A 26225-nucleotide genomic window follows, 5' to 3' on the forward strand; every position below is an offset into this window, starting at 1 on the left:
TAACCAGGCTGTGCCAATTACCGCTGGGTAAGCACTGGCACTACAAAAATAGAAAATATTTTTATAGGTCCAGAAATGGCATGCACTGGGGGTGGGAACTACCGCCGGGCTCCCGCAGCCCGGTATTGGTTCCGGATTGGTGCGCTGCAAGCCTGTTGCCACAATGCCAACCCTTTAGTAAAACAGCGCTTCTACTTGTTGAATATATTTTTAGCTGTGCTGGTTTAATAATGACTCACGAGCACACCCACATGACTGATAGGTTCGCTAGTGTTTTTAGCACGTTCTAAAGTTAGAGACACCCTTAGGAGGATATGGGTGTCTCTAGCGTTAGCATGTGCTAAAAACACTGGTTCACCTTAGTAAACCTTAGTAAACCTAACCCTTACCGTTCAGTGAATCCAGACTGCCCCAATTTGACTGCCCCTATCGGACCGACCGTTCACTTGTCTATTAGATTGTAAGCTCTTTGAGTAGGGACTGTCTCTCTTTGTTAAATTGTACAGCGCTACGTAACCCTAGTAGCGCTCTAGAAATGTTAAGTAGTAGTAGTAAACAGGGCCCTACGTTTTATATAAAGCAAAATTGATTGAATTGTAGAGCGATAAAGTTGTTGGGATAAAAACATTAACAGAAGTTTAATTCATTGTAGTTGCAGTACTTTTATTCAAAAAGTATTATATTAGGCAAATAACTTTTTTACTTTAACTTAAGTAATTGTTTTAACGTGTTCCTCACTGTACTTTTACTTAATGCATGTTTTAATACTTAAAAACATACATTTATTTTTTTCTTTTACAAAAGTACTTTGCAGAAGACTGTTATTATGTTTTTGGATTACGTATGTTTATCTTTGTAACCCGCCCTAAGCACTGTCAGGAGGATGAGATAAATAGTAACATAAATAGCAAATATATAAATAAATGATGCAGACTTTGTTCTTTAGTAAAAGAGTCCCTGAATGTATTTCCATAATGAAACGAGTGAAGCTGAATTTAGATAAGCAGGTCAGAAAAATATCAAAGGCTTTGAACTCACTGGCTAATTCTTAATCTTAATATGCAGCACTTTCAGATCATAGTCTGTATTTGCATTTTCTCAGCATTTTATAATCATCGGAATCTTTTATTTTTTTTATTTTTGTACAAACAGCACCATCTGCTGGAAACATATTTAAATAGCTAAATAAAGAAATGCAAATATTTTCTGCCAGCAGTGTATTATTATACTAAAACTGACTCCTTTTTATGAATTATCTTGAGTAAAGTTTGAAAAATCTCTTTTTTTATTTGTAGTTTTTAGCAGTTTGCGGGATAATAATCAGAAATATTTGTGACTATCTCTAGGAAAAGATGACTAAAGTCCCCCCCCCCCCCAAAAAAAAGATTTTAATGAATTCTGTTAGAACAATGGGGTATGTTTACTAAGGTGTGTTAGCATTTCTAACGCACCTTTAAATTTAAGGTGCATTAAATTCTAACACACCTATACATTTCTATGGGCGTGTTAGTGTTTAACACGTGTAAACCATTTATGTGCGTTAAAAATGCTAATGCACCCATAGCGCACTTTAGTAAACATAGGCAAATGTGTAAATTCATCAGTTCAAACTCTAGCCTTTTATGTGAAAATATATTTAAAAAAGATACAGAAATACAAACATGCAACTTTTGCAGGCTGTTTATGAACCATGACATGAAAAAAACAGCCATTCTGAACATTTTGGATCTCCTACTTTACCCCCCCCCCTTTTTTTTTTACAAAGCCACACTAGTGGCTGCTAGTTCAGTAACGCTTACACAGCCCGATCAAAGTGAATTGTCTGTATTGGCATTATCACGCAGTAGCCGCTAGCGCAGCTTTGTAAAAGGGGGGGAGGTGGTCCCAGAGATGGTCACATTTAATGCAAACATGGTTTTACCAAAGGTAAATTGTGCCAAACGAATCTCAAGGTTTGGCAATTAAAATTCAATGTGAAAAAATGCAAAGTGATGCACTTGACGAGTAGAAATCCACGGGAGACGTATGTGTTAGGCAGTCAGAGTCTGATATGTACAGACAGGGAAAGGGATCTTGGGGTGATAGTATCTGAGGATCTGAAGGTGACAAAACAGTGTGACAAGGTGGTGGCCATAGCCAGAAGATTGCTAGGCTATATAGGGAGAGGTGTGACCAGCAGAAGAAAGGAGGTGTTGATGCCCCCATACAAGTCGTTGGTGAGGCCCCACCTGGAGTATTGTGTTCAGTTTTGGAGGCCGTATCTTGCTAAGGATGTAAAAAGAATTGAAGCAGTGCAAAGAAAAGCTACAAAAATGGTATGGGATTTGTGTTACAAGACATATGAGGAGAGACTTGCTGACCTAAACATGTATACCCTGGAGGAAAGGAGAAACAGGGGTGATATGATACAGACGTTCAAATATTTGAAAGGTATTAATCCGCAAACAAACCTTTTCCGTAGATGGGAAGGCAGTAGAACTAGAGGTCATGAAATGAGATTGAAGGGGGCATACTCAAGAAAAATGTCAGGAAGTATTTTTTCACGGAGAGAGTGGTGGATACTTGGAATGCCCTCCTGCGGGAGGTGGTAGAGATGAAAACGGTAACAGAATTCAAAAATGCAAGGGATAAACATAAAGGAATCCTATTCAGAAGGAATGGATCCTCAGAAGCTTAGCGGAGATTGGGTGGCAGCACCGGTGGTGGGAGGCGGGGCTAGTGATTGGGAGGCGGGGCTAGTGCTGGGCAGACTTCTACGGTCTGCGCCCTGAAGGTGGCAGATACAGATCAAGGTCATGCATACACATAAAGTAGCACATATGAGTTTATCTTGTTGGGCAGACTGGATGGACTGTGCAGGTCTTTCTCTGTCGTCATCTACTATGTTACTATCAGGCTTATTTTCGAAAGAGAAGGACGCTTATCTTTCGACACAAATTGCAAGATGGACGTCCTTCTCACAGGGTCACCCAAATCAGTATAATCGAAAGCCAATTTTGGGCGTCCCCAACTGCTTTCCATCGTGGGGACAACCAAAGTTCATGGGGGCATGTTGGAGGCATAGCAAAGGCGGAACTTGGGCGTGCCTAACACATGGGCGTCCTCGACCCATAATGGAAAAAAAAGGGCGTCCCTGATGAACACTTGGATGACATTACCTGGTCCTTTTTTTTCTTACGAGCAAGCCACAAAAAGGTGCCCGAACTGACCAGATGACCACCGGAGGGAATCAGGGATCACCTCCCCTTACTCCCCCAGTGGTCACTAACCCCCTCCCACCCTCAAAAAAAATTTTTTTTTTAAATATTTTTTGCCAGCCTCTATGTCAGCCTGAAATATCAAACCCAGCTCCATGACAGCAGTATGCAGGTTCCTGGATCAGTTTTAGTGGGTGCAGTGCACTTGAGGCAGGTGGACCCAGCCCCCCCCCCCCACCTGTTACATTTGTGGTGGTAAATGTGAGCCCTTCAAAACCCACCAGAAACCCACTGTACCCATATCTAGGTACCCCCCCTTCACCCATAAGGGCTATAGTAGTGGTGTACAGCTGTGGGTAGTGGGTTTGGGGGGCTCAGCACACAAGGTAAGGGAGCTATGCACCTGGGAGCAATTTATGAAGTCCACTGCAGTTCCCCCTAGGGTGCCCGGTTGGTGTTCTGGCATGTCAGGGGCATCAATGCACTACGAATGCTGGCTCCTCCTACCACCTAATGGCTTGCATTTGGTCGTTTCTGAGATGGGCGTCCTTAGTTTCCATTATCGCTGAAAATCAGAAACGACCAAGTCTAGTTACGACCATCTCTAGGGATGACCTAAATGTCAAGATTTGGGCGCCCCCAACCATATTATCAAAACGAAAGATGGACACCCATCTTGTTTTGATAATACAGGTTTCCCCGCCCCTTCACCAGGACGTCCTGCGAGGACATCCTCAGGAAAACATGGGCGCCCCTTTCGATTATGCCCCTCTATGTAACATCAAAATGCAAATGAAAAACATATATGCAGATGATAAGGGAAGCATTCTGACTTTCTTTAATCAAAGAAAAAGCATCATTTTATATGGAGACCAATTTGGTAGAAGTCAGGCAGAATGGGAACAGGAGCCAGGAGCCAGGACAGTAAAAGATAACATGCAAGGTAAAACAGCAGGAACCAGGAGCAGGAGGCTGAATGGACAGCAGGTCAGTAAGCAGGTAGCAATAGTGAAAGAGCAGAGCTGGATACAAGCCATGCACAAGGCATGCCACTCAGATGACATGTCAAACCAACAAGGGTGTGCTGGACTGACTTCATTATATATGGTGGACACACCCCTTGCTGGTCCAATGAGCTTTTTGGGGCAAGGATCACTTGAAGGACCTAGGGGCTCGATGAAGGCTGTGCAGAATATGTATATCATCTTTAGGTCAGCAGTGTCTGGACCACGTGATCCTCGGCACTCCTGATATCTTCAGTCTAATGAGTTGTACCTATGTTGTGCATTCGGATTAGCCTGCAGTTTTGTGGGTTCTCCATCGGATGGTTTGTTCTGGAACTAGATACCATCATTAGATCCCTGACGCAGGCTACAGTTGCCGAAACATGGACCGTGTTTGGTCTGTTGAATAAAGTGAAACTGAGACACCCCCATTTTTGAAGGCTCCTTGTGCTTTTTGTTTGTCTGTGGAAAGGCTCGTTATCGTCTTTCTAACATTCAACATAATATTTGTGAAATTAAATTACAAAGAAAAACAAAAAACCTAGAATGCTTCACAGTTGGCTAATACAGTGACTTAGTACAGGATTGAGATATATGTTTCTGACATCCTGTTATTTTTCTGTTCATTCCTGTTCTCTTAACACAGCTTCAGAAGGGCTTGAACAGTAGATCTTTGTCCCTGTTTCAGCCATGCCCCAATTTATATTATGCCAACATGTAAACACCTTTGGTTTTTGTTATTTGGCTTTCCACACTTGTTCCCAGCTTCACACATTAATCTGATGGGTTTCTTTTGCTTCTATGATCTGAATCATATATTTATGTTATTGTTATTTATGTCACAATTTATATCATCCTCCTGACAGCACTTAGGTTGTTTTACAAAGATAAACATACATAATCCAAAAACATAATAACAGTCTTTTTCAAAGTACTTAAGCAAAAGAAAAAAATAAATAAATGTTTTAATACTTAAGTAAAAGTGCAGTGAGGAACACGTAAAAAATGTTTGCTTAAGTGAAAGTAAAAAAGTTATATGCATAATGTAATACTGTTTGAATAAAAATACTGCAGCTACAATGAATGAAACTACTGTTAACATTTGCTCTACGATTCAACCCACTTTGCTTTATGTAAACTAAGGGCACTGTTTACTAAGGTGTGCTAGCGTTTTTAGCACACGCTAAAATTAGTGCCTGCTAAACGCTAGAATCACCCATATATTCCCATGAACATCTCTAGCATTAGCACGCACTAATTTTTAGCGTGCACTAAAAATGCTAGCGCGCCTATAGTGCAGCTTAGTAAACAGGATCCTAAATTTCGAAAATGACTATCAATCATGTGGGTGCGCTCGTGAATCATTATTAAACCATTACAGCTAAAAAGGCATTCAACAACAAATAAAGGGGTCCTTTTACAAAGGCATGGTAAAAACTGGCCTGTGGTATTGTGGGCACGTCTTTTTTGGCGCACGCTGGTCCACTTTTTACCACGGCTGGGAAAAAAGCCATTTTTTTTATGGGTTGGGAAGTGGGTGTGCACAAAAAGTAAAACTAGCGTGTGTCTTTACCGCCAGCCATTGACCTAGCAGTAAGGGCTCATGGGCTACCCGCACGATAACCATACATGCACACCAATGTGGCTGCGCTTCCAGTTACTGCCAGGAACGCCCCCATGGTAGAAAATAGAAAATATTTTCTACCAGGGGATTGGGCACATGCCAAACTCGGAATTACCACTGGGCGCATGGCTACCCCGGTGGTAGTTCCAATTTGTTGCACACTACCTGTGCGTTAGCCTTCCCGTGGCTTTGCAAAATGGCCCCAGAGTGTTCATTCTGATAAAAAGTTCCTTCAATTCAGGCCAAACTGCAGTATTACTGAAGTCTTCTGAATAGATCTGCAGGTATTGGTCAAGGGAATCTCTGTCTGAAACACTTGACTTCCCTATAGCAAAGAATGTATTATTATCGTCATTTTCATTATCGTCTGCATTAGAAGTAGTGCTGTCTGATCCATCACTTACATCTTCATCTTCATCATCATTGTCATGATGTCCAGTTGCAGAGAAGGCTTTCACAAAGTTGGAATCATTGTTCTAACAATTTTCTTCTGATGGAAAATTCCATATGAATATCTGCAAGAACTGATGCAAGAACGTCAAATATGTGAGAACCTTTCAATCTTCTTAAAGCCAGTCAAAGAGACTTCCTCTCAAAAGACTTTTATCAATCCAGTGGACAGTCACCCCCAGTGTAAAATTTTTCATGGGATGACCAGCAGTCTGTTGTGGTAGAGATATGTCTGTTCACCAAGAATTGCAATGAGCTTCAGCTTCATCGCCACTTCAGAGTGACCCAATTCATCAATGTTCTGTTTGGCTGGAGACCAGTTATCAGTCCATTAAACACTGGCAACTCTACTGATCTCATGGGCTGTATTATCTAAACAGCAAAATTTAAGATGAGATGATCCACTGTTGTTTGCATGATGAGATGTTTATTAGCAAAATCCTGTTCCAGTTTTTGCTGCTTCATGTGGTTTACCATGGAACCATCATTTGCATCCCACTTCCTCTTTTAATTTTTACTGTAACTGCAAGCATGTAGTAAAAATGGGTGAAACTATTTCTTCAGTAAAAGTAAAAAAAAATTCTGCACTTATTTACATGTAAAAGTGACAAAACCTTTACCTAAGTACAGTAACTAGTTAATTGTGGAGGGGCATTTTTGATAAGTTGTTCCTGAGATTCTCAGTATGATAATATTCATTGTGTTACGGTAAACTACCACTGATTGTCTTCCCATTTATTTGTGTCCCCAGGTGAATGAAATTTATCATGATGAATCTCTTGGCGTCCACATAAATGTTGTTCTCGTGCGACTGATAATGCTTGGGTATGCAAAGGTAAGAAAAATGCATAAATCGGTCATTCTGCAGTCATTGTAATGAGCTGTATCATTTTTTATAATGAGTATTGCCAATAGGAAACAATTTATGTATGTATATTACTCTCTACTATGGGACTCTTAAAGATAATTTTATAGTCATTTTTGTGTCTGTGTGTAAATGTTCTCTCATAAAATACCAGCTGACATAAAGTATACATGACATGATGCTTTGTTCTTATCCAGGTAAGAGTGTATGGGCAGAGTTTGCAAGTATGCAAGTAGATGATAAAATATGCTAATCTATGCAGGTAGCTGAATAATTTAGGCACAGACATTTACCATGCTTGAGTGTCTGTCTGCCATGATGTCTGCTGCATACAGGATTTTGTAGAGATGTATAAGCACTTGTGTATCTTCATAAATTAGTGGCTGTTATCCACTTACTTGCCTTGTTAAACCAGGTAGTCCAAAATTATGGAATGAGTTGCCAGGCCATGTTTGTTTTTGTCCTTCTTTGCAGGAATTCAAGAAGGTGCTTAAGATGTATTTATTAAGCATTCCTCAACCTTGGGGTTTGAGAGTAATATCGAGGCGCTCAACTGTTTGTGGTGATTTGCCTTATATTGGATCTGGCTAGTTCACCGTTTTTTTTTTTATGTAAACTGCCTAGGGATAGGCGGGGTCTAAATTGTTTAAATAAATAATACCCACTTAACATGCTCTTGTCTCATCAGCAGCATATGTTGTCATGCTGACAAGATGTTAATTTGCTTGCACAATCACTGCATATTGAAATCTCAATAGCTAAATCACAGAAAATGATAGGGCTAGTTAACTTGGAGGATTTGGTTCCCCCTATCCCTGCCTCTGAAGGCAAATTGGCAACCCTTCATTCCAACCCCCCAACCTAACACAGCACTAGAAGCTGCTACTACAACTACTACAAATCATTTCTATAGCGCTACCAGTCGTACGCAGCGCTTCACAATTGCCCCCTTACATATACTTCCAGCTTTCTGTCTGTACAAGGGGCCATTATGCCATGATCACCCTCTAACCATGAAGATAGAGGGACCTTTTTGCCCAGATCCTGGAAGTGGAAGTTGATTGGGTGCAGAAACTCTTTGATCTTTGTAGCAAATTTGTTGTGGATTGGTGGTAATCCCAATTCGATTCAGCAGGAAAATCCTACTTTAGCAGAATGTACTCTCCCATTAGGCAAAACTTTGAAAGCATTGGTTGTGATTTTACACTCTGCTCTAACCATGGAAATTCCCCTCCTTTTTTCTCTTCTTTCCTTTCCCACCTGTTGTGTTTATTGCTTCCTATGTTTTTCCATCGTTGTTTTCCTGTTATTTGTATTCTTGGAAATTAATAAAATATTTGGAAATAGGAAATTCAGGTTGGAAATATTGTGAGGAAAATCTTTTTCAAGCTACAACATATAATACAAGTAAGATTGTATTTGATAGGGGATCACTTTCGGCTAGTAGTTCAGGCCTTGATCTTATCGCAGTTGGACTATTGCAATATGCTTTATTTAGGGATGTTTGGCAAACTGATATTTAAATTGCAGGTCCTGCAGAATACAACAGCCAAACTAATCTTGAAAATCCACAGCTAGGAATGAGTGGCCCTTTCTCTGATACAGTCACACTGGCTATCCATTCAAGCCAGAATTTGTTTAAATTCTTGTTTTTTCAAGATGGGCAATCAAAACCTTTTTGTTTTGTTTCATTTCCCATATTGTTTGCAACATTATTTGTTTTGTCTACCATCATTTTTGCTTTGGGGGCAGTGTCATTAAGAGTGCATACTCTTTTTCAGTGAGGCACACAATAGTGACAGAGGTTTGTGGAGCTTTGTGTTTGCCAGTGCCACAATGTAACGTGGAGGGGCATAATCGAACGTCGCCGGCCAAATAGATCACCGGCGATCTATGTTGGCGGCAGCGCTACAGCTGGCCGGAACCGTATTATCGAAAAAGATGGCCGATAATACGGTTTAGCCCGGCCAAATGCCGTGGAGTTCGCCGGGTTTGAGATGGCCGGGTTTGTTTTCTATCCCTTCCATCCATTGTCTGCCCTTTCTCTCTGCCCCTTCAGTCTACCATTTGTCCTCCCTCTCCCATCCATCCAGGGTCTGCCCTCCCTCTCACTCCCCCTTCCATCCAGGGTCTGCCCTCCCTCTCACCCCTCCCCCTTCCATCCAGGATCTGTCCCTCTCTCTCTCTCTGCTCCCTCTTTTCGGCCCCAAGTTCTAGCCCCATTATCCCACCTGCCCCTAGTTCCAGCCCCAGCCCACATCTCCCACCTGCCCCCCTTTTCAGCCCCCAGTTTCAGCCCCACTATCACATCAGTCCCCAGTTTCAGCCCCAGCCCTTTTCTTCCACCAGTCCCGAGCTTAAGCCCCAGCCACTTCTCCCTGTCCCCCCTTTTTTAGCCCCCAGTCCCCACACCAATCCCCAGTTTCAGCCCCAGCCCTTTTCTCCCACCAGTGCCAAGCTTCAGCCCCAGCCAATTCTCCCTGTCCCCTTTTCAGCCCCCAGTCCCCACAGTTTCAGCCCCTGCCCCTTTTCAGCCCTCAGTTCCAGTACTGGACCCCTTATCCCACCTACCCTCCTTTTCAACCCCCAGTTCCAGTCCCAGTCCCCTTCATACACATGCTTTGCATTAGGGCCCCCCCCTTTTCAGCCCCAGAACCATTCTCCTACCTGTCCCAAGCATAGTCCCATTCTCCCTCTTGCTCCCTTCTCAGTCCCCAGTTCCAGCCCCCTTCTCCCAACTGAGTCCCCCTCCCCGACCCAGTCCCCTTCTCCCAATCTGAGCCCTCTTCCCATCTGAGCCCCCCTCCCCAACCCAGTCCCCACCAGCTCCATCGCCAGACGACCCTCTTCTCCTGCCACCCGGCACCTGACCCAGCCTTTAAAAAAAGTCTGTGAGGCGGCGGAGCAGCGCAGCGCCTCGCGTCTGTCTGCTTTGTGTGTAAAGGAAGAAAAATCGCCTCGTCGGCCAGCCTTCCCTCACTGTGTCCCGCCCTCTGATGTAACTTCCTATTTCCGCGAGGGCGGGACATGGTGAGGGAAGGCCGGCTGATGAGGTGATTTGCTTCCCTTACACACAGAGCAGACAGATGCAAAGTGCTGCACTGCGCCGCCGCGTCACAGATTTTTTTTTAAAGGCTGAGTCAGGTGCCGGGTGGCAGGAGAAGAGGGTCGTCTGACGACATGGAACTGGTAGGCAGGTGGGGACTGGGGCACCAGCAGAGCACCCCCCCACACCCGCTGACACCCGGGGCGGACTGCCTCCACCACCCTTGGTACGCCACTGCTGACACAGCCCATTCAAAGTGAATAGGCTATGTTGGCATTACTGCACTGCCAGCCACTAACATGGCTTTGTAAACATGGGGTATGTTTACAAAAGAGAAATAAAGCACTACTTAGCTTTCATTCTAGATAATCCCCAGAACATGAGTCACCAACACAATCGTGTTTTGAGAAGTGCTCTGCATCAGGTGACATGATCCTGAAAAAACTAAAAGTCCATATTAGTATATCCTTATAAATATTGTCAATACATATGATTTATTTTATAATTTCTAACCTTATCCAAGAGTGTTCAAACCTCTATATTAGTCCATTGTTGTTCAGCCAAATAAATAAAACAAAATGGTGCCCTGCTCTATATTCAAACATTCAATACCTTTCATCCAACCAGAAAGGCTAGCATTTATCATGAGCCAATCATAAAAGGGACAACCATTAAACACTCATTCAAACCCTCAGGTTGGATAGTTCTCAGCCTATGAATCCAATATTGTTCACAAGGAGAAGGTTGAACTACATTGATTATTCTCCATCTCACATTCCTCCACTGAATGGGCTGAAAACCACCAGTGACTCACTAGCTCCAGTTCTAATCCTACTTCTGTGCTCAGTCAGATGTAAACAGACGTATGATGAATCACCTGTAGTGTTACTTTCAGCATTTATTCACCAGAAACTATTACAAAATTAATCAAATTCATTTTAACTCACAACCGTTTCTGCTTTAACAATGATATCTATCTGCAAATCATGGGCACTGCTATGGGCGCCAGGATGGCTCTACAATATGCTAATTTTTGAATGCATATAAGTCTAAATCCCTAAATTACTACTGATATATTGATGACATTTTTATGATTTGGACTGAGGGAGAAGAGACTCTCAAACAATTTACAGTTCTTTCACTATATACCAGCCTACAAATCAAACTCGAAATTGACTACTCCCCAGAAAAAGTCAACTTTTGCACCTGCTGTACACCACATTGGGTGAAAATAAATAAATAAATACATTTTCTAGACACCACAGTTTCCATCAGCAATGGCTATATAAAAACAACTGTACACAGGAAATCTATAGACAGATGCAGCTACCTCCACAACTCTAGCTTCCACCCTTCACATACAAAAAAATCCATTATACATCCAAGCCATACGATAACCATCTTATCTGCTCTGACTTGAGACAAAGATAAACACCTCAAAATCCTAACTGAATCCTTCAAACAAAAAGGCTACAACCCCAAAATAATCTCCAAGAATATTGCCTTTTGCCTTAAAATACCCAGTGAAAACCTATTGCAGTACAAAGAAAAGAAAACCACAGAGAGAATCCCCCTTGTAGTGACATACAATCCAGAGCTAGAAAAACTGGGAATATTCATATCTGATATATAGACTTGACGTTCTTTCTAAAATGCCCTTCTACATATACTAGATTCAAGTTTATGTATAGACCAGTAGATCTAGAAAGTAGCAAGGACTGCATTTGGGAAGAGGTTCCCACTAGTTGTCCACTAGTTGTATCCATTTTTCAAGTATTCATATTTTAGAACTGGTACTAATGTTAGTAATTTCTACATTTATGTCTAGTAGCACTATAGAAATGCTTTAGTATTTTTCGTGAAAGCACTTACTGCCTTCTATGTTAACTCTGTGTTATCCAGTTAGCGAGTGCTAATCATAATGAGCTAACTGGGTGACACAGGAATGCCCAATCTCTATCCCTGACATCCCCCTCTATAAAAATATTTCTAAACAATTGGTAACTTATGGTTTAGTGCATGCAAACAGGTAAAATACTGTGAAACGCTTTAACACATTCTGTGGTAACCTGTTAGCATGTGTTAACCACACTTTAAGGGCTTAAAACCCTTTAGTAAAAGGACCCTCAAGTTTAAATCCTTGAGGAAAAGATACTGTACTTTAAAATTGATAGTGATGAAGATGCCACTTGAGCTGAAATGTTGGTTCCAGTTAAAATTTTTCTGCATTTGAATATGTGAGTTCTGACTGAAGGCTTTTTATTTTTGTCTATTTCGAAACTGCCTTCAGGCTTATTTTGACTTCTTTTGCCCTCATTTTATCTCACCTATTAAATCAGACCCAGAGGGTCTTTGTCAGCATTTTTGAGTTTTTTCCCACATTGTTTGCCACAGTTTTTGATAGCCTGGAAAGCACTGTCAAGAACAGTGCAAACATTGCACGCATCTCGAAAATACTTTTGATACTGAATTGGTGTGCTTTGTGTAATTTATGCCTCTCTTCTAGTCTATCAGCTTGATTGAAAGAGGAAACCCATCGAGGAGTTTGGAGAATGTCTGTCGCTGGGCATACCAGCAGCAAAAGTCTGACCCGAATCATTCTGAACACCACGACCATGCCATATTTTTAACTAGACAGGATTTTGGACCTGCTGGAATGCAAGGTAAATCAGTAGTGTTTATGAAAATACAACAACACAAACTCATTATTTTCACCAATAATAAATTAAAGCAGCATATGAATATGCAACTATTTCTTTAAAACTTTTGCTGGTCGATATTTAAAATGATTTAATCATCCAGAAATGACTGCTGACTGGTTAAATTGCTCATTTAGCAGCACTTAACTGGTTATCGTTGCTGAAAATGACCAGTTAGCACCTAAGTGAAAACTGACTATGTTGGGAGCATTCCAGGCACGCAGTCAGCAATCGGCTACATAACTTCCAATATTCAGAACTTAACCAGCCAGGTTTGGTGCATATATTTGACCGCAGAAATCACAGCCCTATTTTTATGTGCTAGATCATGGCTGGTTATATTCTGAATATTGATTTAGGGGCCCATTTACTAAGGCGCACCTAAAAGTGGCCTGCGCTGGTGTAGGCGCATGTTTTGGACACGTGCAGGTCATTTTTTCAGCATGCCTGGAACAAAAGCATATTTTTTTGTGGATGAAAATGGACGTGTGGCAAAATTAAAACCAACGCACGTCCATTTTCGGCCTGAGACCTTACCACCACTGATTGACTTAGTGGTAAGGTCTCATATGCTAACCAGGCGGAAAGCAGCCAGCACACGTAAACTGCTGATTACTGCCAGATAAGCACCATGCAGTAGAAAATATTTTCTACCACATGTTTTGGACATGCATCAAAATGGAATTACTGCCCAGGGCAAGTGGTAGCTGGGCGGTAGTTCCAATTTGTCAGGCATTGGACGTGCGTAGGTGCCTACATGTCTTAGTAAAAGGACCCCTTTACTGGTTATGTGCTAGCCGACTCAAAATAAAAAGGATATTCAATGCTGGATATCCAGACAGGCCTCGGCATTGAATATCCGGCAATAACTCTGATGGCGGTCAGCAAAACACTCACCACTAGTAGCGTACCAAGGGCGGGGCAGTGGTGATGGTCTGCCCCAGGTGCAAGCAGCAAAGGGTACAAGAAAGAATCGTGCAGCTGTCGGCTCTGTCCATCCCCTGCCCCAGAGCAGGATATAACGTCAGAGGAGACAAGGGACCAGCAGAGCCAACAGCCACACGACTGCTCTCTGCACACCTTTGCTAAGAGGAAAGGTGGTAGGGGTGATGCACGGGAGGTGGGGATGCGACACGCCTTGGGGGTGGGGTGGGGCTGTGATGCGCCTCGGGGAGGGGCGCTGTAGTGTCCCGCCCCAGGTGGCAAGCAAGCTAGGTACATATCAATCACAATAATGAATAGAGAGTCCTGATAGTACTAAACAAAACAATCTCTCTAGTATAGATGGCAAAATACTTTTACAAAACTATAGTCCTGTGAAGTGCAATAGAACTTTAATAAGAAAAAGGGAAAAAGCCTCTGAACCCAACCCAGCTTCCAACCCAAATCAATGTTTTCAAAAACAAAGGTTGAGGAAAATCAATGGGTTATTTCTCTTCATTGGCATAAAAAACCCTTAATTCTTTGGTTCAAAATGCTAAACATCACAGAACTGACTGTTGATGGATCCACAAAAAAGAAGTAAAAGGTTTACTTAACTTAAACTTCAAAGTGCAGGTGAGCAAGAACGTGTGTGTGTGTGGTCGGTCAATCACACCAACTATGGCCAGAGTTTCGCTGCTGGTAGCTGTCTCAATGCGTCCAATCTTCCTGCTGTGGGATCCCCCAAGCTAGGTACACCACTGCTCACCACCACCAGCTGAAAATTGACCCCTTGGTTTCTAATAGCCTTGTGGTTCCATTGTATTCCAAGTGTACATACAGAGAACTAAATGCCAACAGACAACATTATTATTGCATTTATGACTGGCTTCGGAGAGCTGTGCTTCCATCATCAGATAAGTACAGGTTTGCAGCACACAGTATTCTTAGACATGGTTTCAGGGAAGAGATAGTGTTTTGGGGTATTGCAATATGGATGTGCATTCTTCAATTTATTTATTATTTTATTTATTTATTGGGATTTATTAGTCGCCTTTATGAAGAGATTCACCCAAGGCAGTGTACAGTAGGTACAGTTTAACATTTTGTTAATAGCATAACAGTAGTAAAATAATCAAGAATAAACATAAATACAATAAATAAGATAAACTTGAAAACAGTAAATTGAAACCTAATAACAGAACTGCCATGAAACCGTTCATATACACTGTATTTGTAGCATTGTATTCTATGTCTGGAATTCAAATACCAGAGATATAATACAATGCTAGCATAATACTAATGGCACACCTAATAAACAATATTAGAATATTCAACTCACATAGATATGATGCTAAAGATTTTCTACAATATGGCTTACCATATAGCTGAGGCACAAAGAGCACATATATGATGGTAACAATATGCGTGATACAGAGTCAGTTGGATAATTTGATGGTTAGCTAAAGTCAAAGCAAGTTTGTTATATACTTAAGTAAGAGATAAGGAACTGATCTAAGTGTGTATAACAAGGTAGTCCAGGTGCAGAATGGGTGTATAGTCATTCACCCTATATATTAAAGGCTTGGGAGAAGAGCAAGACTTTCAGCTACTTCCTGACCTAGAGGTAGTCTCGAGTTATATGTAGCCTCTCTGGGAGTAAATTCCAGATTGTGGGGGCTACTCCTGAGAAGGCTCATTGGCATGTTTATTGAGCCAGACTTCGCCTTTTGAGCTACCAAATCTGAAAAAGCCCAAATTTTAAGGGGTCCATTTACTAAGATGCGCCAATAAATGGCCTGCACTGTTGTAGATGCATGTATTGGATGCGTGCAGGTCCATTTTTCAGCGCACCTGTAAAAAAGGCCTTTTGGGGGGGGGGGGGGGGCAAAAATGGACTTGTGGCAAAATGAAAATTGGCCTTTGTCCATTTTGGGCCTGAGACCTTACCGCCACCCATTCACTAGCCGGGCAGTAATTGTCAATGCACATAGAATGTCGATTACCTCCCGGTTAGCATCGCACGCCTGAAAATAAAATATATTTTCCATCGTGTGTACTGGACGCATGTAAAAAATGAAATTACCACCTGGGCCATGCGGTAGCCGGGCAGTAGTTCCAAATTGGCGCACGCTTTGGGTGTACGTAGGCACCTACGCGGCTTAATAAAAGGGCCCCTAAGATTCCTTCGTATATTGTTGTCAGTACCGTGTTAGTGTAATAGTGAAGTGTTTTAGCCCATTCATTTTTAGCACAAAACTGTAATTCCCGGAACAACTGGACATGCCAATGCCTGTAAGAAAATAGTATACAGTAGTAGTTGGTACATTGATATCTTTTAGGCACAGGGCATAAGTACATAAGTATTGCCATACTGGAAAAGACCAAAGGTCCATCAAGCCCAGCATCCTGTTTCCAACAGTGGCCAATCCAGGTCACAAATATCTGTCAAGATTCCAAAAAAGTACTAAACATTTTATACTGCTTATCCCAGAAATAGTGGATTTTCCCCCAAGTCCATTTAATAACGGTCTATGGACTTTTCCTTTAGGAAGCCGTCCAAACCTTTTTAAAACTCTGCTAAGCTAACTGCCTTTATCACATTCTCTGGCAACGAATTCCAGAGTTTAATCACTCATTGAGTGAAGAAAAATTTTTTCTGATTCGTTTTAAATTTACTACATTGTAGCTTCATCGCATGCCCCCTAGTCCTAGTATTTTTGGAAAGCGTGAACAGACGCTTCACATCTACCTGTTCAACTCCACTCATTATTTTATAGACCTCTATCATATCTCCCCTCAGCCGCCTTTTCTCCAAGCTGAAGAGCCCTAGCCGCTTTAGCCTTTCCTCATAGGGAAGTTGTCCCATCCCCTTTATCATTTTTGTCGCCTTCTCTGCGCCTTTTCTAATTCCACTATATCTTTTTAAGATACAGCGACCAGAATTGAACACAATATTTGAGGTGCGGTCGCACCATGGAGCGATACAAAGGCATTATAACATCCTCATTTTTGTTTTCCATTCCTTTCCTAATAATACCAAACATTCTATTTGCTTTCTTAGTCATAGCAGCACAATGAGCACAAGGTTTCAACGTATCATCAACAACGACACCTAGATCCGTTTCTTGGTCCGTGACTCCTAACGTGGAACCTTGCGTGGCGTAGCTATAATTCGGGTTCCTCTTTCCCACATGCATCACTTTGCACTTGCTCACATTAAACATCATCTGCCATTTAGACGCCCAGTCTCCCAGTCTTGTAAGGTCCGCTTGTAATTTTTCACAATCCTCCCGCGATTTAACAACTTTGAATAACTTTGTGTCATCAGCAAATTTAATTACCTCACTGGTTACTCCCATCTCTAGGTCATTTATAAATATATTAAAAAGCAGCGGTCCCAGAACAGACCCCTGAGGAGCCCCACTAACTACCCTTCTCTATTGAAAATACTGACCATTTAACCCTGCTCTCTGTTTTCTATCTTTTAACCAGTTTTTAATCCACAATAGAACACTACCTCCTATCACATGACTCTCCAATTTCCTCTGGAGTCTTTCATGAGGTAGTTTGTCAAACACCTTCTGAAAATCCAGATACACAATATCAACCGGCTCACCTTTATCCACATGTTTGTTTACCACTTCAAAGAATTGTAGTAGATTGGTGAGACAAGATTTCCCTTCACTAAACCCAGGTTGACTTTCTAGCTTATTTTCGAAAGGGAAGGACGCCTATCTTCTGACACAAATCGGGAGATGGGCATCCTTCTCCTGAGGTCGCCCAAATCGGCATAATCGAAAGCCAATTTTTTGCATCCTCAACTGCTTTCCGTCGCGGGAACGACCAAAGTTCATGCGGGCGTGTTGGCAGTGTACCGAAGGCGGGACAGAGGCGTGGTTAAGAGATGGTTAACTGATGAAAGACAAAAGATGGATGTCCATCTTGTTTTGATAATATGGGTTCCCCGCCCCTTCGCCAGTACGTCCTTAGAGATGGACGCCCTTAGAGATAGTCATCCCCATTCGATTATGCCCCTCCATGTCTCATTAATTCATGCTTTTGAATATGCTCTGTAATTTTGTTCTTAATAATAGTCTCTACCATTTTGCTCGGCACTGATGTCAGACTCACCGGTCTATAATTTCCCGGATCTCCTCTGGAACCTTTTTTAAAAATCAGCGTTACATTGGCCACCCTCCAATCTTCCGGTACCATGCTTGATTTTAAGGATAATTTACATATTACTAACAATAGCTCCGCAAGTTCATATTTCAATTCTATCAGTACTCTGAGATTGGGACCATCCGGTCCAGGAGATTTGCTACTCTTCAGTTTGTAGAACTGTCCCATTACATCCTCCAGGTTTACAGAGAATTTGCTAAGTTTCTCCGACTCGTCAGCTTCGAATACCATTTCTGGCACCGGTATCCCACCCAAATCTTCCTCGGTGAAGACCGAAGCAAAGAATTCATTTAATCTCTCCGCTACGGCTTTGTCTTCCCTGATTGCCCCTTTTACTCCTCGATCATCTTCCAACCGATTCTCTTGCCGGCTTCCTGCTTTTAATATACCTAAAAAAATTTTACGATGTGTTTTTGCCTCCAACGCAATCTTTTTTTTCGAAGTCCCTCTTAGCCTTCCTTATCAGCACTTTGCATTTGACTTGACATTCCTTATGCCGTTTCTTATTATTTTTAGTCGGTTCCTTCTTCCATTTTATGAAGGATTTTCTTTTAGCTGTAATAGCTTCCTTCACCTCACTTTTTAACCACGCCGGCTGTCGTTTGGTCTTCCATTCTCCTTTTTTAATACGCGGAATATATTTGGCCTTGGACAAATGGAAGAGATGGAAATGCAATTTAGTATGAAACATAGGGGCTGCCCTGCACATAGCTTTTTCTGCATGAATTAGGCTGAAACTTTAAAGCATGTTGTTGGGCAGAAGCTCCATATGCTGTCCAGATTCCTAGGAAACCAGACCCTGCTTTTATGCTCAGAATCTCCAGACACTGATACCTTTAATCTTTGAGATAATCACTTCATTGCGTAAGGGGAGGCACCTTCATGCATGTGGGTTAGCTGTAACATCAGCATGGTGTCTGCCTTTATCTTTAGGTTTCCGAGAAAGGAAGCATCATGCGTTTGAATAATATGAGCAACACCTCTTCTTAAAATACTGCTTTTTACAAATTCTGCACATTCTGAGGCGGATAATTGCTGTTTACTATAGGACTGGTATTCCAAGGGGGTTTAACTGGGCAGTAGAGGCTCCTGTCCTCTTAAAACCCACTGAGCTGGCATTTAACTGGGTAGTGCCACTGAATATCAGCTCTAACTATCCTTTTCATGGAAGCTTGCTCCTAAATACCTTTCACCTTCTGAGGTGAGCTTGAACAACTCAGGACAACTCTGCCTCTTCCTTTCATAGTGACCCATGCTGTTTTATCAAAATTGTAGTTCTACTCTTTTTACCCCATGTCTGTTGTTTTAGCGTCTCCCCCTCCTCTTTCCTTCCGACTTAGACTGTAAGCCACCTAGATGCTCTTTGGTGCTGGGTGGGATAGCAAATCTATAATAAACTTGAAACATTCACTAACCAGTTAGCTTAGAGGCGGTCTAATGGCAGAGTTTGGGTGGAACCACAGCTTAGTTGGTTAGCAGTGATGTTCATTCCACTAACTGGGTAAGTAAGTGCATAAAATTAGGACAGCAAAAAAGGCTGTTCTAACTATGGACTTCTTTTACAAAGCCTCGCTACCGATTCTCGATGTGGCAAATTAGAGGAAACCCATAGGAATTGAATGGGCTTTCTCTCATTTGCCGCACCAAGAATTGGTAGCAAGGCTTTGTAAAAGAAGCCCAATGTGCTGAGCTAACCAGGCCCCAGTCTGCATATTAGCTGGTGCCCAGTTAACTTCTGGGTCAGTGCACATACCCAGATTTTAAGTGCCAGGAGCCATGTATGCCATGGCATTGCACATCTGGGGTTAGTCTAGCCCAGGGGTAGGCAACTCCGGTCCTCGAGAGCCGCAGGCAGGTCAGGTTTTCAGGATATCCACAATGAATATGCAGGAGATAGATTTGCATACCATGGAGGCAGTGTATGCAAATCAAGTTCATGCATATTCATTGTGGATATCCTGAAAACCTGACCTGCCTGCGGCTCTCGAGGACCGGAGTTGCCTACCCCTGGGCTAGACTAACCCCAGATGTGCAATGCTGTGGCATACGTGAGGCCTACCCCTGGTCTAGCCCATAGCTGTGAGCAGCTTACAAACTACTTACTGCCACATCTGAATATTGGCACCTATATTTATTCATTTAAAATATTTATATCCTGCACATCCATATTTCTAAGCAGATTCCAGCAAAACATGAATAAAGAAGCCATAACCATGCATTGCAGACTAGAAACTGCAGCAGTACTGTTCTTCAAACAGAGACATATATCTCTGGAGGAGGGATGCTAGAGGAGAAAATAAAATGGGGGTCCATGGTAGGGGCTCATAAATATATGTTGCATAGTGTTAACTTGGTCCTGGGCAGCAGCACAATTACAATTTGAATTGCTATAGTAATGTTAATTTTTTTTTTAATTAAAATGTAAATGAATAATCAAGGAATGTAAGTTTAACTCGGTAAGTTAATTAAAGATGGTACAGTTATTACAATTGTTATTTGATATGACAGTTCCCATTATCTGTTATTATATGCACAAGAGAAATACCTAATTACAGCCTAATATCCAATTCTAGTTGAATATGTGTATCATTTTAATTAGACCTTGTCTTCTCAAACAGGGTCTTTCATACAAGGTTCCAATTGAATAACAGTACATACTTGACACATGTATTAAATTTATTGAGCACTATCTTTAATAGGTAAGGCAGACCATATTTTACTGCCTGTAAATGGGAATAAAGGGACTCCAAAATTATTTATTCTCCAAATGTGAGCCTTTTGTGGAGTAGGCTCTGTCAGGAACTCATTTAAATGCAGGTACATTACAGTTGTTAATTGTGAGGTTGATATTGAAAGCGATTTAACCAGGCAGGAGAAGCTCCTGGCCGGTTAAATCGCCTGTGCAGGACTATCTACTGATTTTCAGTGGCACTTAACCAGGTAGTGCCAGTAAATATACCCTCTAACTGCCAGGGCCACTGAGAGAGAGGACGTGGTGGGCAAAATTGCCTAGGCCTCCAAGGGGGGCCCGGCGCCGGGGTCTCTCTCTCCTGCTCCTGACGGGACCCGAGTGATTGCATCCCGACAGGAGCAGGAGAGAGAAAACTCCGGCGCTGGCCCCCCTTGGAGGCTGGGGAGCACCTGGAGCTTCCTCCAGCACTGCTTTTCTGCCCATTGTTGAGCGGCTGCTTTTCCTCTCAGGTGCTCGATTTTGAAACTGAGCATGCCCTGAGAGGAAGGCAGCCGCAGAGGCAGGTAGTCAGCACTGGAGGAAGACGTCTTCTGCTGGCGAGGTCACAGGATCCCCGCCAGTCAATGTATTTTAATCCTGTTGTGGCAGCGGCAGTGATGGGGGGGGGGGGGGGGGGGCGGCAGTGATCGGGAACGGCAGCGATCGGAGGCGGGTGGTAGCAGATGACGATTGGGGGGGGGGGGGGGCAGCAGCAGCCCTGCCCCAGTCCCAGCAACTGCGGCCCTGCCCCGGGCCCAGTAGCAGTGGCCCTGCCCGGGTCCAGTTCAGTCTCTCGGCGGCCCTGCTAACTGCCAAAACTGGTGGTCCAGCAATAGCCAGCACTTAACCACATATGGTAACCGGAGAAATCGGACCCTATAAAACACAGTCTTATCTTTGTCCGGTTTCACCTATCCGGTTAAGGGCTGAATATTGGCCTTAACTGGATAAGTCTCGGCCATCTGCACATACTCAGTTATTCAATGCCGGTGCCTGGACATGGCCTGACATTGAATACTGGGACATAATGCCAGCGGCAGATAAAAAAAAATGCTCAGCGCCAGCAGATGAATATTTACCTTTTTGTGCTTTTCTGCATTTTACTGTTGACATTAAGATCAATGTTTATATTATGTTGTATCACTGTGATATTGCTTTACTGCAGTCTATCATTGCTGGCTTGTTTTCATTATTAAAAGTCTGCCAACTGGTTGTTACTGAAGGGGTTAGGCTTCCGTTGTCCATATATGGCCACTGAGACTTCTGGTGGTAATAACACTGCTAGAGGTATCAGCAACCATTTTGGATGGCCTGAGCCTCGAGGCGGGAATAAGTGGGCATTTCACCACCTCAGTAGACCCAAGGACTCCCAGTAAGCCCAGGGAGTAGGTAGGGGGTGGGGAAGGCTCCTGGAGAGCACTATTTACATTGGTTGAGATTCAGGGGTGGTTGGGCCTGGGGGAGACTGCCAAGTTAGACAGTTGCCCACATGTGGGAGATTTCACTGTATGGGGCCTCCATCATGGTTGTATGCCACTAGGAGCCATGAGCAGGGTAGAGGGCTGGCATCAGGTGGCGGGCAACTTCCTTCAGGGAAGGGAAAGGGATCTGATCTTGGAGGGGGCTTATCATGGGTGGGCTGAGATCAGGGGATCCCCAGACACTAGGATTTAGAGCAAGCTTTTAGATATGCATGGGATTCAGCTGTAAATACCGAGGCCTTATTTTTTTTCAATACAGATGTGGATTCTCTACATGAAATGGGGAATTCACATCAGTATTGTAGACACAACCAGACCACTGTTCCTGCCCTACCTTGACATCTAAATGTACTTGGCTTTCACAAGTATGAATGGCCCTTGTTCTAAAATGGCATTAAAATTTCTGGGCCTCTCCCGATGTTTAAATGCTGTCATTTACATGTGGGGATGCTGTTAAAATAAGAACCTAAATGGTAAAGGTATTAGTAGTCCTGTAAAAAGAAAAAAATATTCTGGTCAATATCAGGACCACCTGGGGGGGGGGGGGGGGCGGCAGATGGGATAAAATTCCCCATGGCCCAGTCTCTAAGGGGGGCCTGGTGCCCGCCCAGTGCTAATGTGGCTCTCCTGCTCCTGTGTGCCGCAGAGCAGAGTTATCACGTTAACTCTGCTTTGCCAACCATAGGTCCTTCTTCCTGCCGTATCCCACCTCCTGTGTCAAGTACTTCCTGTTTGGATGCGGCAGGAAGAAGGACCTGTGCAGCAGAGTGGAACTATCAGGAGAGAAGACAAGCAAGTAAGCAGGCCTGGGGGGGGGGGGGGCACGTGGATCTGGAGGAAGGTGGCATATGGGCCGGGGGGGGGGGTCAGCATGCGGGCCCAGAGGGAGTGGGGAGGTGCAGAGGCCCAGGGAAGTGTTTGCCCCAGGCCTGGCTTTGTCTCTCAGCGGCCCTGGTCGGGCGGACCACCCCCACCATCTTGCCCTTGGTATGCCACTGTTGTATCCAGACAGCTAAACCTGCACCTGCCTCTACAAAGAAGACAGGTTGCTAAATACATTTAGTGTGAGAGGAGGGGGAAGAATGATGGGATCAAAAATGAGTCTGATGCTGCTGTAGTTGATGCTGGAACTGAGATAGAGTGTTGGCAATGTGATGTGATGTGTTGTGGTATATGGTAAAAAAGATGGTACATTGATGAGGGGAGGAGGAGAAGGCAGAGCAGCTCACAAGAGCCAAGATGGAGACTTTCTCTTCTTTACTGCACAGGAAACGACAGGGGGCAGGCATACTCAGAAGGCACCATAGAAGAGGAGAGGGCCAAAACGAAAAAGGGCATGTGGCAGGAGACAGGCAGACCAGGGTGGGTCTCTCTCAAAGAGGGGGGAAAGAGATCACATGGAAAGAGGTGACCAATAAAACTCAGAGATGTACTCAGCAGGTAGTAAAAAAAATGGGTAGTTCAGGATAACTGGAGCTGAATGGCTGGCAGGAATGAGATCCGCTGCCCGAACTGCTCAAGCAGGAAGAAGTCAGTAGCCTCCTTTCCAGCCATCGATGTCTGCACTCTTCACGCATGCTCAGTTCACATGCGAATGGAACATGCAAGAAGAATGCAGACACCGACGGCTGGAAAGGAGGCCACTGATTTCTTCCTGCTGGTGCAGTTTGAGTAGCGGATCTTGTCCGCTGGCGGGGATTAGGCATCTCCACCTGCTAAGGTAAGATTAACGTTGTGGTAGTGGGGGCAGAAGGAGGAAATACATTGTCCCCCTATTCTACCTGGGCACCACCTAAAATCCAATGCTGGCTACACCCCTGATGCAAACTGGAACACAAATACAAAACAATATAATATGCACTCACAAAGGACTAGATTTTATATATGGCTGAAAAATCAGTGCCAAATATATTTCCGCCTAGGTGTAATCTGTAATCCACGCCTAGATTTAGCCACGGTTTATAGAATATGCCTAGCCAGTTTATAGAATACACCTTACGGCTGTGCCTGCGCCTAACTCCAGGCGTGTCCATTTACGCCAAGTAAAACTTGGTGTAAATACTGGAACTTAAGTTAGGCGTGGAGCTAGTGTATTCTATACATGGATTTTCAGAACGCTCACAGTGTGCCCATTCCATACCCATGGCTACGCCACCTTTTTGGCAGCGCTCATTAGAATTTATGCACACTGCTTTACAGAATATGCCTAGCAAGTTGTGCATGTAAATTCTAATTAATGCCAATTAGTATCAACAGTTGCTTGTTTAAGTGGCAATTATTGGCACTGATTGGCTTGCTGAGTAATTAAATTGCATGTGCAAATCCAGAATATGACCAGATTTGCATGTACAAATACGGTCACATGATATAGTATCTGGGGAAAATGTGTAGAACAGAAATTATACCCTTTTTTCTACCATTATTAGTGATTAATATTAAAATAAGCAAGTCAATTTGGCTTTTCCTTGCATATGTTTTTCTCTTTTGAAATATCCTCTCTTTGTCCAGCTAATTTTTCCTGGATAAAACTGCTAAGAGTGCAAAGTTAACCAGACAGAATGGAGGCATGCACAAATACATTTGTTTGTAGCATATTGAGAGCTGTCTGTCTGAATCTAGGTGGACAAATTGATCTGTATAAATGAGAGGACATCCAGTTTATCCAGACAGCTGCATTTCTACCCAAAGTTAACAAGACAAACTTTCCTCCTTAATTTTGCCCAGCAAATGCCATCTGAATGTCAGCCTCAGCCATCAACTTGAAAATTTGACTATTAAATAACTCACACTGAAAAGCACCGGGAGAGTCTTGAAGAATGATGCATTGCAAAGTGAATTCTTTATTAACCATCAATGCCTATCGTTCACCAGACCTATCCAAATCTTCATGCATATCATTTTCTTTATATAAGCAGTTTTATTTATGATATTTCAGTCTTAGCAGCTAGGCTCCACATTTCCTTCTTATCCATTTCCTTTCCTACCCTGTAAAAGAATTTCTTAAATGATTGCAGATAGGGTCTGTCTCATGCCCAGAATCCATAACAGTTTTTGTCTGTGGAAGAATAGGGGATGGGAAAGGGGTTAGAATTAAGAATTTGTGAATGTACTGAATAAGGTCGGCCCTTTTTTTCATTTCCAGTTCATTGTACTTGTTCCTTTATACCCTGTCTCTGTTCATTCCTATGTTATTTCTCTGTCATATCTAACTCAGCAACTGAGGTGCAGGTTGGGTGTAGATAGAGGGAGCACATCTCATTTAACATTCAAAATTGTACTGGCTACCAGTTGCCAGACATGCTTAGTTTAAAGCCCTGCGCTTAATTTTTAAGGCCCTTAATGGTCCGGGTTGGGTATCTGTGAAACTAGATTGTAAGCTCTTTGAGCAGGGACTGTCTTTCTTCTATGTTTGTGCAGCGCTGCGTACGCCTTGCAGCGCTATAGAAATGCTAAATAGTAGTAGTGGTTTCACTGATGTCTGAGGTCTGAGATCACAGGAGCAGAAATTTCTAGTTGCTTCCTTTAAGCATGAAGTCTGGCTAGCAGTGGCCTGTAGCAGGAATCTACTGCTGCTGCTGCTGCTATGGGTTGGTCATGTGAGACAGGATGCTAAGTTACATCAAACTCAGGATTGAGTTTCTTCTCTGATTTGATTTTAATACTTTATAAACCATTTAGTAGAGAAGTATTAAAGAGGTTTACAAAATAAAACCAAAAAAATACAAAATACACTTAACAAGTCACTAAACCCTCCATTGCCTCAGGTACAAACTTAGGGGTCTTTTCACGAAGCTGCAGCAAGAGGGGTCCTGCATTGGCGTCGGTGCGTGTTTTTAATGCACGTCGAAGCCCCGTTTTATTGCAGCGGGTAAAAGGCAGGTTTCTCTTTTCTTAAAGAAATGACTGAGGGCTCCCATGCTAACCGGATTACTGCCGCTTCGTAGGGCCCTATTTACTAAGCCATGCTAGAGGTACATTAGCGTTTTTAGCGTGTGCTAAATAGGCGCCCATAATATTCCTAT

General features: G+C 42.9%; 1 protein-coding gene across 1 annotated transcript in view; it reads left to right on the forward strand.

The window, feature by feature from the left end:
- The window catches only part of ADAMTS3 (ADAM metallopeptidase with thrombospondin type 1 motif 3), a 346529-nt gene that overhangs the window by 217921 nt on the left and 102383 nt on the right, over nt 1–26225 (forward strand). The window contains exons 6-7 of the mRNA XM_030190629.1: nt 7027–7110; nt 12693–12849. Coding sequence (XP_030046489.1) covers nt 7027–7110; nt 12693–12849 — 241 coding nt within the window. The remainder of the gene's footprint in view (nt 1–7026; nt 7111–12692; nt 12850–26225) is intronic.

This window comes from Microcaecilia unicolor, chromosome 2 (assembly GCF_901765095.1).
Source record: "Microcaecilia unicolor chromosome 2, aMicUni1.1, whole genome shotgun sequence".
NCBI classification, from domain to species: Eukaryota; Metazoa; Chordata; class Amphibia; order Gymnophiona; family Siphonopidae; genus Microcaecilia; species Microcaecilia unicolor.